Source organism: Oncorhynchus nerka, linkage group LG2 (assembly GCF_034236695.1).
Source record: "Oncorhynchus nerka isolate Pitt River linkage group LG2, Oner_Uvic_2.0, whole genome shotgun sequence".
Taxonomy (NCBI): Eukaryota; Metazoa; Chordata; class Actinopteri; order Salmoniformes; family Salmonidae; genus Oncorhynchus; species Oncorhynchus nerka.
Genome location: NC_088397.1, coordinates 18,663,065 through 18,677,989, shown reverse-complemented (window position 1 = coordinate 18,677,989; position 14,925 = coordinate 18,663,065). Strand labels below are relative to the sequence as shown.

At 49.3% G+C, this 14,925-nt stretch overlaps 1 protein-coding gene across 4 annotated transcripts in view; it reads right to left on the bottom strand.

Moving 5' to 3' along the window:
• Positions 1-1,185: 1,185 nt before the first annotated feature.
• The window catches only part of LOC115132113 (uncharacterized), a 31,826-nt gene continuing 18,086 nt past the window's right edge, over positions 1,186-14,925 (bottom strand). For 3 of the 4 annotated variants that reach the window (XM_065024137.1, XM_065024141.1, XM_065024139.1), the window contains 4 exons: positions 3,274-3,458; positions 2,814-2,963; positions 2,541-2,717; positions 1,186-1,691 (listed from right to left, as the gene is read on the bottom strand). In XM_065024137.1, coding sequence (XP_064880209.1) covers positions 1,393-1,691; positions 2,541-2,717; positions 2,814-2,963; positions 3,274-3,458 — 811 coding nt within the window. In that variant the 3' untranslated portion in view covers positions 1,186-1,392. Of the gene's footprint in view, positions 2,718-2,813; positions 3,459-3,673; positions 3,827-14,925 lie in introns of those variants that run through there. The other variant, XR_010465015.1, reaches the window with a different exon arrangement.

The following is a 14,925-nucleotide window of genomic DNA, read 5'->3' as shown; positions in this document are numbered from 1 at the left end:
ACCCAGGGCCAACCGCACCAGCATATGGTCTCACAAGGGGTCTGAGGATCTCATCTCGGTACCTAATGGCAGTCAGGCTACCTCTGGCGAGCACATGGAGGGCTGTGCGGCCCCCCAAAGAAATGCCACCCCACACCATGACTGACCCACCGCCAAACCGGTCATGCTGGAGGATGTTGCAGGCAGCAGACCGTTCTCCACAGCATCTCCAGACTCTATCACGTCTGTCACATGTCCAGTGTGAACCTGCTTTCATCTGTGAAGAGCACAGGGCGCCAGTGGCGAATTTGCCAATCTTGGTGTTCTCTGGCAAATGCCAAACGTCCTGCACGGTGTTGGGCTGTAAGCACCTGTGAACGTCGGGCCCTCATACCACCCTCATGGAGTCTGTTTCTGACCGTTTGAGCAGACACATGCACATTTGTGGCCTGCTGGAGGTCATTTTGCAGGGCTCTGACAGTGCTCCTCCTGCTCCTCCTTGCACAAAGGCGGAGGTAGCGGTCCTGCTGCTGGGTTGTTGCCCTCCTACGGCCTCCTCCACGTCTCCTGATGTACTGGCCTGTCTCCTGGTAGCGCCTCCATGCTCTGGACACTACGCTGACAGATATAGCAAACCTTCTTGCCACAGCTCGCATTGATGTGCCATCCTGGATCAGCTGCACTACCTGAGCCACTTGTGTCGGTTGTAGACTCCGTCTCATGCTACCACTAGAGTGAAAGCACCGCCAGCATTCAAAAGTGACCAAAACATCAGCCAGGAAGCATAGGAACTGAGAAGTGGTCTGGTCACCACCTGCAGAACCACTCCTTTATTGGGGGGTGTCTTGCTAATTGCCTATAATTTCCACCTGTTGTCTATTCCATTTGCACAACAGAATGTGACATTTATTGTCAATCAGTGTTGCTTCCTAAGTGGACAGTTTGATTTCACAGAAGTGTGATTGACTTGGAGTTACATTGTGTTGTTTAAGTGTTCCCTTTATTTTTTTGAGCAGTGTATATACATGTAGGTAGAGAAATGAAAGTGACTATTCATAGATAGAATAGCAGCAAATAGACTGGGTAGCCATTTGATTAGATGTTCAGTAGTCTTATAGCTTGGGGGTAGAATCTGCTTAGAAGCCTCTTGGACCTTGTCACGCGGGACTAGGTGTGTGTGGAGGAATCAGACGCAGAGAGAGAGAGTAACGGAGTAAAGTGTTTTACTATTGCACACCAAACTGATGAGCCCAATAAAATACAGGGCGCAGGACACTATACCAGACAACCCAAAACCACAGGGTGTCCAGTATAGAAAACAAAATACACCACGACCTAATATGTACACACGTAACAAAAGACAATCCCGCACAAAACAAGGGCGGGTCAAACTAATACATATAGGGAAGCTAATTAAACCAAAATACACACAGGTGAAACTAATAAGACAAAACCAACAGACAAACGAAAAAGGGATCGGTAGCGGCTAGTAGGACGGTGACGACGACCGCCGAGCACCACCCGAACAGGCAGGGGAGCCAACTTCAGCGGAAGTCGTGACAGACCTAGACTTGGTGCTCCGGTACCGCTTTCCGTGCGGTAGCAGAGAGAATTGTAGCTGTGGCTCCACTGGCAATCCCAGCCTAGGAATGCTGAAGCCCCCAACTTGAAAATATAAACCTTCTCCGTGGTTAAAGGATATGTGTTCCCCCCTGAAAAAAGGGAAGGAGGGGACGTTAAAGTCCATAAGTAACACTTATTGGAGAACACAATACTCTTAAGTGAAAGTAGTTTGGGATTTAATTTATCTATTACATTCTTAGGGGGCCCATTGAAGAATAACGGTATAAAATGCTGTCACATTTGTGAGAGTGATTAAGTGATATTCTACTGGTGTTGGCCGTGTTACTTCAATGATCATGGTTTTGCATCTAACCTTCCACCTCCAGAAACAAATGACTCTTCTCTCTATTGCTCTTTGATTGGTACCAGGTGGGGAGCGCTCTGCTTTGAAGAGAGAAGCTATGTCTTCGGTCAAAAGAGGTTTCTCAGCGTAGATGAAAACCTCTTTGAAGAGGCTTGAGTGTCTGTTCATGTAAAGCAGGAGACCTAGACACTCCAGACCCTCTTTGAATCTATCAAGTAAAAAAGGTCAATGAATTTGCCCTGACGAATTTAATTAAACTTGAGATTCCTTAGATATATGGCAACTCACTGCTCAAGAGCATACCATATCCTGCTTTCTAAGTAGAACTTTGTGGCTGAGTTCACCAGGGCATCACTCTCCAGTTTGCAAATGCACTGAACCCAGCATGACAGCTTCCTGTACCTCGTCAACAGTTTGTGCTAACTGGATATTAGATTGTTTATTGAACTGTGTTTTGGGACAAATTAGCAAAACAATAAACTGATTATCACTACCCTTAAAAAAGATTGACTGCCAACAAAAGGAAACCAAATCCATGTGGAAAAGTATTCATGAACTACAACCCAATTGTTTTTTTCAAACTTAGTGCAAATTAACAGTAACATAACATCCATCACAGTATAAAGTTACTTACCTTCTCCAACTTCTCTCTGAAGTCCTATTCTGCAATTTCTTTCAGTTCTGGCACAGGGGGTTGTAGGCCACACACTTGCCTGTATAGCCTCTCTGGAAAAATGTAGCTCTACACCCCCATGTACCAGACAGACAGCAATCATGCGGCCCACCTGCTTGTATACGCCATCATAGAGTACTGTCACACAGAAGACAAACAGTATATAAAGGACACATTACATTCAAAAAGTAATATATTGCCATAAACAAACGTTGGTGTAAAAGTGTAACTCACCTTGAGAGTTGCAAGAAAGACATTTTAGCCAATCAGGTCCCTCAGATATTGCAGAGGAATGGATGGCACTCATTAGCAGCCGGAGAAATTCTCTTGAGGGACCACCCTCATCAGCTGCCCCTTTTCCATCAGCATCCCTAAAAACCTTGTCTATTTTTGCCTCCGGATTAAAGCGGACTCTCTTAAAGCCTCTCATTGCACAATCATAACATTTTGCCTCCGGATTAAAGCGGACTCTCTTAAAGCCTCTCATTGCACAATCATAAACATTGTCCCTCATCACGTTATTTGGTTGGCATCTCATTAACTTCAGCAGTGTTTGGAGGTCAACACTAAAAGAAACATTCAGAATAACAAAGCTCAGATACTTCCCACAATTCATCTGTAATAACAAGACATTGAATTATTTACAATTCATCTGCAATAACAAGACATTGAATTATTTACAGGGATGACTTACTCACTGTCATCACCAACATCAACAGAAGAGTGTGGTGAAGGTGGACGATAAGCCTCGGGGGATGGTGGAGAGCAGGCCACAGGAAGTGGTATAGGTGGAGGGAGGCCACAAGAAGTGGTGCAGAAGATGGGAGGGGGCACAGGAATAGATGCTGCCACAAGTGTAGCCTCGTTTGTAGAAGTAGTCTGTAAAAGGTGATTTAAAGGATTATACATTTCAAAAACATGGAGAAAGGAATAGCTGTCAAACACAATGCGATTGAGTTCTGAAAATCATTTACAGAAAATAAATGTAGCCTCATGCATCGCTCAATATAGAATGTAATCAATGTGTAGGTCAAGAAGACATTTTAAGGATGCATGTAGCTCTATATTTTAATCATATTTTCAATATGTATTACATTCAACAAGCAGACAGTGTTGTTTTCTCCTCCATGGTCTGTCCTAACTCTGGAGGGGACACCATATCTGGAGACAGTGTTGTTTTCTCCTCCATGGTCTGTCCTAACTCTGGAGGGAACGCCATATCTGGAGACAGTGTTGTTTTCTCCTCCATGGTCTTTCTCATATCTCCAGTGGTTTTCTCCTCCATGGTCTGCTAACTCTGGAGGGAACGCCATGTCTGGAGACAGTGTTGTTTTCTCCTCCATGGTCCGTCCTAACTCTGGAGGGAACGTCACATCTGGAGACAGTGTTGTTTTCTCCTCCATGGTCTGTCCTAACTCTGGAGGGAACGCCATATCTGGAGACAGTGTTGTTTTCTCCTCCATGGTCCGTGCTAACTCTGGAGGGAACGCCATGTCTGGAGACAGTGTTGTTTTCTCCTCCATGGTCCGTCCTAACTCTGGAGGGAACATCACATCTGGAGACAGTGTTGTTTTCTCCTCCATGGTCCGTCCTAACTCTGGAGGGAACGTCACATCTGGAGACAGTGTTGTTTTCTCCTCCATGGTCCGTCCTAACTCTGGAGGGAACGCCACATCTGGAGACAGTGTTGTTTTCTCCTCCATGGTCCGTCCTAACTCTGGAGGGAACGCCATATCTGGAGACATTGTTGTTATCTCCTCCATGGTCCGTCCTAACTCTGGAGGGAACGCCATATCTGGAGACAGTGTTGTTTTCTCCTCCATGGTCCGTCCTAACTCTGGAGGGAACGCCATATCTGGGAACAGTGTTGTTTTCTTCTCCATGGTCCGTCCTAACTCTGGAGGGAACGCCATATCTGGGGACAGTGTTGTTTTCTCCTCCATGGTCCATCCTAACTCACGACACATCTGGAGACAGTGTTGTTTTCTCCTCCATGGTCCGTCCTAACTCTGGAGGAACGCCATATCTGGAGACAGTGTTGTTTTCTCCTCCATGGTCCGTCCTAACTCTGGAGGAACGACATATCTGCAGACAGTGTTGTTTTCTTCTCCATGGTCCGTCCTAACTCTGGAGGGAACGCCATATCTGGAGACAGTGTTGTTTTCTCCTCCATGGTCTGTCCTAACTCTGGAGGGAACGCCATATCTGGAGACAGTGTTGTTTTCTCCTCCATGGTCTGTCCTAACTCTGGAACGCCATATCTGGAGACAGTGTTGTTTTCTCCTCCATGGTCCGTCCTAACTCTGGAGGGAACGCCATATCTGGAGACAGTGTTGTTTTCTCCTCCATGGTCCATCCTAACTCTGGAGGGAACGACATATCTGGAGACAGTGTTGTTTTCTCCTCCATGGTCCATCCTAACTCTGGAGGGAACGCCATATCTGGAGACAGTGTTGTTTTCTCCTCCATGGTCCATCCTAACTCTGGAGGGAACGACATATCTGGAGACAGTGTTGTTTTCTCCTCCATGGTCCATCCTAACTCTGGAGGGAACGCCATATCTGGAGACAGTGTTGTTTTCTCCTCCATGGTCCGTCCTAACTCTGGAGGGAACGCCATATCTGGAGACAGTGTTGTTTTCTCCTCCATGGTCCGTCCTAACTCTGGAGGGAACGTCACATCTGGGGACAGTGTTGTTTTCTCCTCCATGGTCCGTCCTAACTCTTGAGGGAACGCCACATCTGGAGACAGTGTTGTTTTCTCCTCCATGGTCCGTCCTAACTCTGGAGGGAACGCCATATCTGGAGACATTGTTGTTATCTCCTCCATGGTCCGTCCTAACTCTGGAGGGAACGCCATATCTGGAGACAGTGTTGTTTTCTCCTCCATGGTCCGTCCTAACTCTGGAGGGAACGCCATATCTGGAGACAGTGTTGTTTTCTTCTCCATGGTCCGTCCTAACTCTGGAGGGAACGTCACATCTGGGGACAGTGTTGTTTTCTCCTCCATGGTCCGTCCTAATCTGGACGCCACATCTGGAGACAGTGTTGTTTTCTCCTCCATGGTCCGTCCTAACTCTGGAGGGAACGCCATATCTGGAGACAGTGTTGTTTTCTCCTCCATGGTCCGTCCTAACTCTGGAGGGAACGTCACATCTGGGGACAGTGTTGTTATCTCCTCCATGGTCCGTCCTAACTCTGGAGGGAACGTCACATCTGGGGACAGTGTTGTTTTCTCCTCCATGGTCCGTCCTAACTCTTGAGGGAACGCCACATCTGGAGACAGTGTTGTTTTCTCCTCCATGGTCCGTCCTAACTCTGGAGGGAACGCCATATCTGGAGACATTGTTGTTATCTCCTCCATGGTCCGTCCTAACTCTGGAGGGAACGCCATATCTGGAGACAGTGTTGTTTTCTCCTCCATGGTCCGTCCTAACTCTGGAGGGAACGCCATATCTGGAGACAGTGTTGTTTTCTTCTCCATGGTCCGTCCTAACTCTGGAGGGAACGTCACATCTGGGGACAGTGTTGTTTTCTCCTCCATGGTCCGTCCTAACTCTTGAGGGAACGCCACATCTGGAGACAGTGTTTTTTTCTCCTCCATGGTCCGTCCTAACTCTGGAGGGAACGCCATATCTGGAGACAGTGTTGTTATCTCCTCCATGGTCCGTCCTAACTCTGGAGGGAACGCCATATCTGCAGACAGTGTTGTTTTCTCCTCCATGGTCTGTCCTAACTCTGGAGGGAACGCCATATCTGGAGACAGTGTTGTTTTCTCCTCCATGGTCTGTCCTAACTCTGGAGGGAACGCCATATCTGGAGACAGTGTTGTTTTCTCCTCCATGGTCCGTCCTAACTCTGGAGGGAACGCCATATCTGGAGACAGTGTTGTTTTCTCCTCCATGGTCCATCCTAACTCTGGAGGGAACGACATATCTGGAGACAGTGTTGTTTTCTCCTCCATGGTCCATCCTAACTCTGGAGGGAACGCCATATCTGGAGACAGTGTTGTTTTCTCCTCCATGGTCCATCCTAACTCTGGAGGGAACGACATATCTGGAGACAGTGTTGTTTTCTCCTCCATGGTCCATCCTAACTCTGGAGGGAACGCCATATCTGGAGACAGTGTTGTTTTCTCCTCCATGGTCCGTCCTAACTCTGGAGGGAACGCCATATCTGGAGACAGTGTTGTTTTCTCCTCCATGGTCCGTCCTAACTCTGGAGGGAACGCCATATCTGGAGACAGTGTTGTTTTCTCCTCCATGGTCCGTCCTAACTCTGGAGGGAACGCCATATCTGGAGACAGTGTTGTTTTCTCCTCCATGGTCCGTCCTAACTCTGGAGGGAACGTCACATCTGGAGACAGTGTTGTTTTCTCCTCCATGGTCCGTCCTAACTCTGGAGGGAACGCCATATCTGGAGACAGTGTTGTTTTCTCCTCCATGGTCCATCCTAACTCTGGAGGAACGCCATATCTGGAGACAGTGTTGTTTTCTCCTCCATGGTCCATCCTAACTCTGGAGGGAACGCCATATCTGGAGACAGTGTTGTTTTCTCCTCCATGGTCCGTCCTAACTCTGGAGGGAACGCCATATCTGGAGACAGTGTTGTTTTCTCCTCCATGGTCCATCCTAACTCTGGAGGGAACGACATATCTGGAGACAGTGTTGTTTTCTCCTCCATGGTCCATCCTAACTCTGGAGGGAACGCCATATCTGGAGACAGTGTTGTTTTCTCCTCCATGGTCCATCCTAATCTGGAGATCTGGAGACAGTGTTGTTTTCTCCTCCATGGTCCATCCTAACTCTGGAGGGAACGCCATGTCTGGAGACAGTGTTGTTTTCTCCTCCATGGTCCGTCCTAACTCTGGAGGGAACGCCATATCTGGAGACAGTGTTGTTTTCTCCTCCATGGTCCGTCCTAACTCTGGAGGGAACGTCACATCTGGGGACAGTGTTGTTTTCTCCTCCATGGTCCGTCCTAACTCTGGAGGGAACGTCACATCTGGGGACAGTGTTGTTTTCTCCTCCATGGTCCGTCCTAACTCTTGAGGGAACGCCACATCTGGAGACAGTGTTGTTTTCTCCTCCATGGTCCGTCCTAACTCTGGAGGGAACGCCACATCTGGAGACAGTGTTGTTATCTCCTCCATGGTCCGTCCTAACTCTGGAGGGAACGCCATATCTGGAGACAGTGTTGTTTTCTCCTCCATGGTCCGTCCTAACTCTGGAGGGAACGCCATATCTGGAGACAGTGTTGTTTTCTTCTCCATGGTCCGTCCTAACTCTGGAGGGAACGTCACATCTGGGGACAGTGTTGTTTTCTCCTCCATGGTCCGTCCTAACTCTTGAGGGAACGCCACATCTGGAGACAGTGTTTTTTTCTCCTCCATGGTCCGTCCTAACTCTGGAGGGAACGCCATATCTGGAGACAGTGTTGTTTTCTCCTCCATGGTCCGTCCTAACTCTGGAGGGAACGCCATATCTGGAGACAGTGTTGTTTTCTCCTCCATGGTCTGTCCTAACTCTGGAGGGAACGCCATATCTGGAGACAGTGTTGTTTTCTCCTCCATGGTCTGTCCTAACTCTGGAGGGAACGCCATATCTGGAGACAGTGTTGTTTTCTCCTCCATGGTCGTCCTAACTCTGGAGGGAACGCCATATCTGGAGACAGTGTTGTTTTCTCCTCCATGGTCCATCCTAACTCTGGAGGGAACATATCTGGAGACAGTGTTGTTTTCTCCTCCATGGTCCATCCTAACTCTGGAGGGAACGACATATCTGGAGACAGTGTTGTTTTCTCCTCCATGGTCCATCCTAACTCTGGAGGGAACGCCATGTCTGGAGACAGTGTTGTTTTCTCCTCCATGGTCCGTCCTAACTCTGGAGGGAACGCCATATCTGGAGACAGTGTTGTTTTTTCCATGGTCCTCCTAACTCTGGAGGGGCCATATCTGGAGACAGTGTTGTTTTCTCCTCCAACTCTGGAGGGAACGCCATATCTGGAGACAGTGTTGTTTTCTCCTCCATGGTCCGTCCTAACTCTGGAGGGAACGTCACATCTGGGGACAGTGTTGTTTTCTCCTCCATGGTCCGTCCTAACTCTGGAGGGAACGTCACATCTGGGGACAGTGTTGTTATCTCCTCCATGGTCCGTCCTAACTCTGGAGGGAACGCCCATCTGGAGACAGTGTTGTTTTCTCCTCCTGGAGCCACATCTGGAGACAGTGTTGTTTCTCCTCCATGGTCCGTCCTAACTCTGGAGGGAACGCCATATCTGGAGACAGTGTTGTTTTCTCCTCCATGGTCCGTCCTAACTCTGGAGGGAACGCCATATCTGGAGACAGTGTTGTTTTCTTCTCCATGGTCCGTCCTAACTCTGGAGGGAACGTCACATCTGGGGACAGTGTTGTTTTCTCCTCCATGGTCCGTCCTAACTCTTGAGGGAACGCCACATCTGGAGACAGTGTTTTTTTCTCCTCCATGGTCCGTCCTAACTCTGGAGGGAACGCCATATCTGGAGACAGTGTTGTTATCTCCTCCATGGTCCGTCCTAACTCTGGAGGGAACGCCATATCTGCAGACAGTGTTGTTTTCTCCTCCATGGTCTGTCCTAACTCTGGAGGGAACGCCATATCTGGAGACAGTGTTGTTTTCTCCTCCATGGTCTGTCCTAACTCTGGAGGGAACGCCATATCTGGAGACAGTGTTGTTTTCTCCTCCATGGTCCGTCCTAACTCTGGAGGGAACGCCATATCTGGAGACAGTGTTGTTTTCTCCTCCATGGTCCATCCTAACTCTGGAGGGAACGACATATCTGGAGACAGTGTTGTTTTCTCCTCCATGGTCCATCCTAACTCTGGAGGGAACGCCATATCTGGAGACAGTGTTGTTTTCTCCTCCATGGTCCATCCTAACTCTGGAGGGAACGCCATGTCTGGAGACAGTGTTGTTTTCTCCTCCATGGTCCGTCCTAACTCTGGAGGGAACGCCATATCTGGAGACAGTGTTGTTTTCTCCTCCATGGTCCGTCCTAACTCTGGAGGGAACGCCATATCTGGAGACAGTGTTGTTTTCTCCTCCATGGTCCGTCCTAACTCTGGAACGTCATATCTGGGACAGTGTTGTTTTCTCCTCCATGGTCCGTCCTAACTCTGGACGCCATATCTGGAGACAGTGTTGTTATCTCCTCCATGGTCCGTCCTAATCTGGAGATCAGTGTTGTTTTCTCCTCCATGGTCCGTCCTAACTCTGGAGGGAACGCCACATCTGGAGACAGTGTTGTTTTCTCCTCCATGGTCCGTCCTAACTCTGGAGGGAACGCCATATCTGGAGACAGTGTTGTTATCTCCTCCATGGTCCGTCCTAACTCTGGAGGGAACGCCATATCTGGAGACAGTGTTGTTTTCTCCTCCATGGTCCGTCCTAACTCTGAGGGAACGCCATATCTGGAGACAGTGTTGTTTTCTCCTCCATGGTCCGTCCTAACTCTGGAGGAACGCCATATCTGGAGACAGTGTTGTTTCTCCTCCATGGTCCGTCCTAACTCTGGAGGGAACGCCATATCTGGAGACAGTGTTGTTTTCTCCTCCATGGTCCGTCCTAACTCTGGAGGGAACGCCATATCTGGAGACAGTGTTGTTTTCTCCTCCATGGTCCGTCCTAACTCTGGAGGGAACGCCATATCTGGAGACAGTGTTGTTTTCTCCTCCATGGTCCGTCCTAACTCTGGAGGGAACGCCATATCTGGAGACAGTGTTGTTTTCTCCTCCATGGTCCATCCTAACTCTGGAGGGAACGACATATCTGGAGACAGTGTTGTTTTCTCCTCCATGGTCCATCCTAACTCTGGAGGGAACGCCATATCTGGAGACAGTGTTGTTTTCTCCTCCATGGTCCATCCTAACTCTGGAGGGAACGCCATATCTGGAGACAGTGTTGTTTTCTCCTCCATGGTCCGTCCTAACTCTGGAGGGAACGCCATGTCTGGAGACAGTGTTGTTTTCTCCTCCATGGTCCGTCCTAACTCTGGAGGGAACATAGACAGTGTTGTTTTCTCCTCCATGGTCCGTCCTAACTCTGGAGGGAACGCCATATCTGGAGACAGTGTTGTTTTCTCCTCCATGGTCCGTCCTAACTCTGGAGGGAACGCCATATCTGGAGACAGTGTTGTTTTCTCCTCCATGGTCCGTCCTAACTCTGGAGGAACGTCACATCTGGAGACAGTGTTGTTTCTCCTCCATGGTCCGTCCTAACTCTGGAGGGAACGCCATATCTGGAGACAGTGTTGTTATCTCCTCCATGGTCCGTCCTAACTCTGGAGGGAACGCCATATCTGCAGACAGTGTTGTTTTCTCCTCCATGGTCCGTCCTAACTCTGGAGGGAACGCCATATCTGGAGACAGTGCTGTTTTCTCCTCCATGGTCCGTCCTAACTCTGGAGGGAACGCCATATCTGGAGACAGTGTTGTTTTCTCCTCCATGGTCCGTCCTAACTCTGGAGGGAACGCCATATCTGGAGACAGTGTTGTTTTCTCCTCCATGGTCCATCCTAACTCTGGAGGGAACGCCATATCTGGAGACAGTGTTGTTTTCTCCTCCATGGTCCATCCTAACTCTGGAGGAACGACATATCTGGAGACAGTGTTGTTTTCTCCTCCATGGTCCATCCTAACTCTGGAGGGAACGCCATATCTGACAGTGTTGTTTTCTCCTCCATGGTCCGTCCTAACTCTGGAGGGAACGCCATATCTGGAGACAGTGTTGTTTTCTCCTCCATGGTCCGTCCTAACTCTGGAGGAACGTCACATCTGGAGACAGTGTTGTTTTCTCCTCCATGGTCCGTCCTAACTCTGGAGGAACGTCACATCTGGAGACAGTGTTGTTATCTCCTCCATGTCCGTCCTAACTCTGGAGGGAACGTCACATCTGGGGACAGTGTTGTTTTCTCCTCCATGGTCCGTCCTAACTCTGGAGGAACGCCATATCTGGAGACAGTGTTGTTTTCTCCTCCATGGTCCGTCCTAACTCTGGAGGGAACGCCACATCTGGAGACAGTGTTGTTTTCTCCTCCATGGTCCGTCCTAACTCTGGAGGAACGCCATATCTGGAGACAGTGTTGTTTTCTCCTCCATGGTCCGTCCTAACTCTGGAGGGAACGCCATATCTGGAGACAGTGTTGTTTTCTTCTCCATCTAACTCTGAACGTCACATCTGGGGACAGTGTTGTTTTCTCCTCCATGGTCCGTCCTAACTCTGGAGGGAACGCCACATCTGGAGACAGTGTTGTTTTCTCCTCCATGGTCCGTCCCTAACTCTGGAGGGAACGCCATATCTGGAGACAGTGTTGTTATCTCCTCCATGGTCCGTCCTAACTCTGGAGGGAACGCCATATCTGGAGACAGTGTTGTTTTCTCCTCCATGGTCCGTCCTAACTCTGGAGGAACGCCATATCTGGAGACAGTGTTGTTTTCTCCTCCATGGTCTGTCCTAACTCTGGAGGAACGCCATATCTGGAGACAGTGTTGTTTTCTCCTCCATGGTCCGTCCTAACTCTGGAGGGAACGCCATATCTGGAGACAGTGTTGTTTTCTCCTCCATGGTCCATCCTAACTCTGGAGGAACGCGACATATCTGGAGACAGTGTTGTTTTTCTCCTCCATGGTCCATCCTAACTCTGGAGGAACGCCATATCTGGAGACAGTGTTGTTTTCTCCTCCATGGTCCATCCTAACTCTGGAGGGAACGCCATATCTGGAGACAGTGTTGTTTTCTCCTCCATGGTCCGTCCTAACTCTGGAGGAACGCCATATCTGGAGACAGTGTTGTTTTCTCCTCCATGGTCCGTCCTAACTCTGGAGGGAACGCCATATCTGGAGACAGTGTTGTTTTCTCCTCCATGGTCCGTCCTAACTCTGGAGGGAACGCCATATCTGGAGACAGTGTTGTTTTCTCCTCCATGGTCCGTCCTAACTCTGGAGGGAACGTCACATCTGGAGACAGTGTTGTTTTCTCCTCCATGGTCCGTCCTAACTCTGGAGGGAACGCCATATCTGGAGACAGTGTTGTTTTCTCCTCCATGGTCCGTCCTAACTCTGGAGGAACGCCATATCTGGAGACAGTGCTGTTTTCTCCTCCATGGTCCGTCCTAACTTCATATCTGGAGACAGTGTTGTTTCTCCTCCATGGTCCGTCCTAACTCTGGAGGAACGCCATATCTGGAGACAGTGTTGTTTTCTCCTCCATGGTCCGTCCTAACTCTGGCCATATCTGGAGACAGTGCTGTTTTCTCCTCCATGGTCCGTCCTAACTCTGGAGGGAACGCCATATCTGGAGACAGTGTTGTTATCTCCTCCATGGTCCGTCCTAACTCTGGAGGGAACGCCATATCTGGAGACAGTGTTGTTATCTCCTCCATGGTCCGTCCTAACTCTGGAGGGAACGCCACATCTGGAGACAGTGTTGTTTTCTCCTCCATGGTCCGTCCTAACTCTGGAGGGAACGTCACATCTGGAGACAGTGTTGTTTTCTCCTCCATGGTCCGTCCTAACTCTGGAGGGAACGCCATATCTGGAGACAGTGTTGTTATCTCCTCCATGGTCCGTCCTAACTCTGGAGGGAACGCCATATCTGCAGACAGTGTTGTTTTCTCCTCCATGGTCCGTCCCTAACTCTGGAGGAACGCCATATCTGCAGACAGTGTTGTTTTCTCCTCCATGGTCCGTCCTAACTCTGGAGGAACGCCATATCTGGAGACAGTGTTGTTTTCTCCTCCATGGTCCGTCCTAACTCTAACTCATATCTGGAGACAGTGTTGTTTTCTCCTCCATAGTCCGTCCTAACTCTTGAGGGGCCATATCTGGAGACAGTGTTGTTTTCTCCTCCATGGTCTGTCCTAACTCTGGAGGAACGCCATATCTGGAGACAGTGTTGTTTTCTCCTCCATGGTCCGTCCTAACTCTGGAGGAACGCCATATCTGAGACAGTGTTGTTTTCTCCTCCATGGTCCATCCTAACTCTGGAGGGAACGACATATCTGGAGACAGTGTTGTTTTCTCCTCCATGGTCCATCCTAACTCTGGAGGAACGCCATATCTGGAGACAGTGTTGTTTTCTCCTCCATGGTCCATCCTAACTCTGGAACGCCATGTCTGGAGACAGTGTTGTTTTCTCCTCCATGGTCCGTCCTAACTCTGGAGGGAACGCCATATCTGGAGACAGTGTTGTTTTCTCCTCCATGGTCCGTCCTAACTCTGGAGGGAACGCCATATCTGGAGACAGTGTTGTTTTCTCCTCCATGGTCCGTCCTAACTCTGGAGGGAACATCTGGAGACAGTGTTGTTTTCTCCTCCATGGTCCGTCCTAACTCTGGAGGAACGTCACATCTGGAGACAGTGTTGTTTTCTCCTCCATGGTCCGTCCTAACTCTGGAGGGAACGCCATATCTGCAGACAGTGTTGTTTTCTCCTCCATGGTCCGTCCTAACTCTGGAGGGAACGCCATATCTGGAGACAGTGCTGTTTTCTCCTCCATGGTCCGTCCTAACTCTGGAGGGAACGCCATATCTGGAGACAGTGTTGTTTTCTCCTCCATGGTCCGTCCTAACTCTGGAGGAACGCCATATCTGGAGACAGTGTTGTTCCGTTTCTCCTCCATGGTCCGTCCCTAACTCTGGAGGAACGCCATATCTGGAGACAGTGTTGTTTCTCCTCCATGGTCCGTCCTAACTCTGGAGGAACGCCATATCTGGAGACAGTGTTGTTATCTCCTTTTCTAACTCTCCATCTGGAGACAGTGTTGTTTTCTCCTCCATGGTCCGTCCTAACTCTGGAGGAACGTCACATCTGGAGACAGTGTTGTTTTCTCCTCCATGGTCCGTCCTAACTCTGGAGGGAACGCCATATCTGGAGACAGTGTTGTTATCTCCTCCATGGTCCGTCCTAACTCTGGAGGAACGCCATATCTGCAGACAGTGTTGTTTTCTCCTCCATGGTCCGTCCTAACTCTGGAGGGAACGCCATATCTGGAGACAGTGTTGTTTTCTCCTCCATGGTCCGTCCTAACTCTGGAGGAACGCCATATCTGGAGACAGTGTTGTTTTCTCCTCCATGGTCCGTCCTAACTCTGGAGGGAACGCCATATCTGGAGACAGTGTTGTTTTCTCCTCCATGGTAACTCGTCCTAACTCTGGAGGAACGCCACATCTGGAGACAGTGTTGTTTCTCCTCCATGGTCCGTCCCTAACTCTGGAGGGAACGCCATATCTGGAGACAGTGTTGTTTTCTCCTCCATGGTCCGTCCTAACTCTGGAGGGAACGCCATATCTGGAGACAGTGTTGTTTTCTCCTC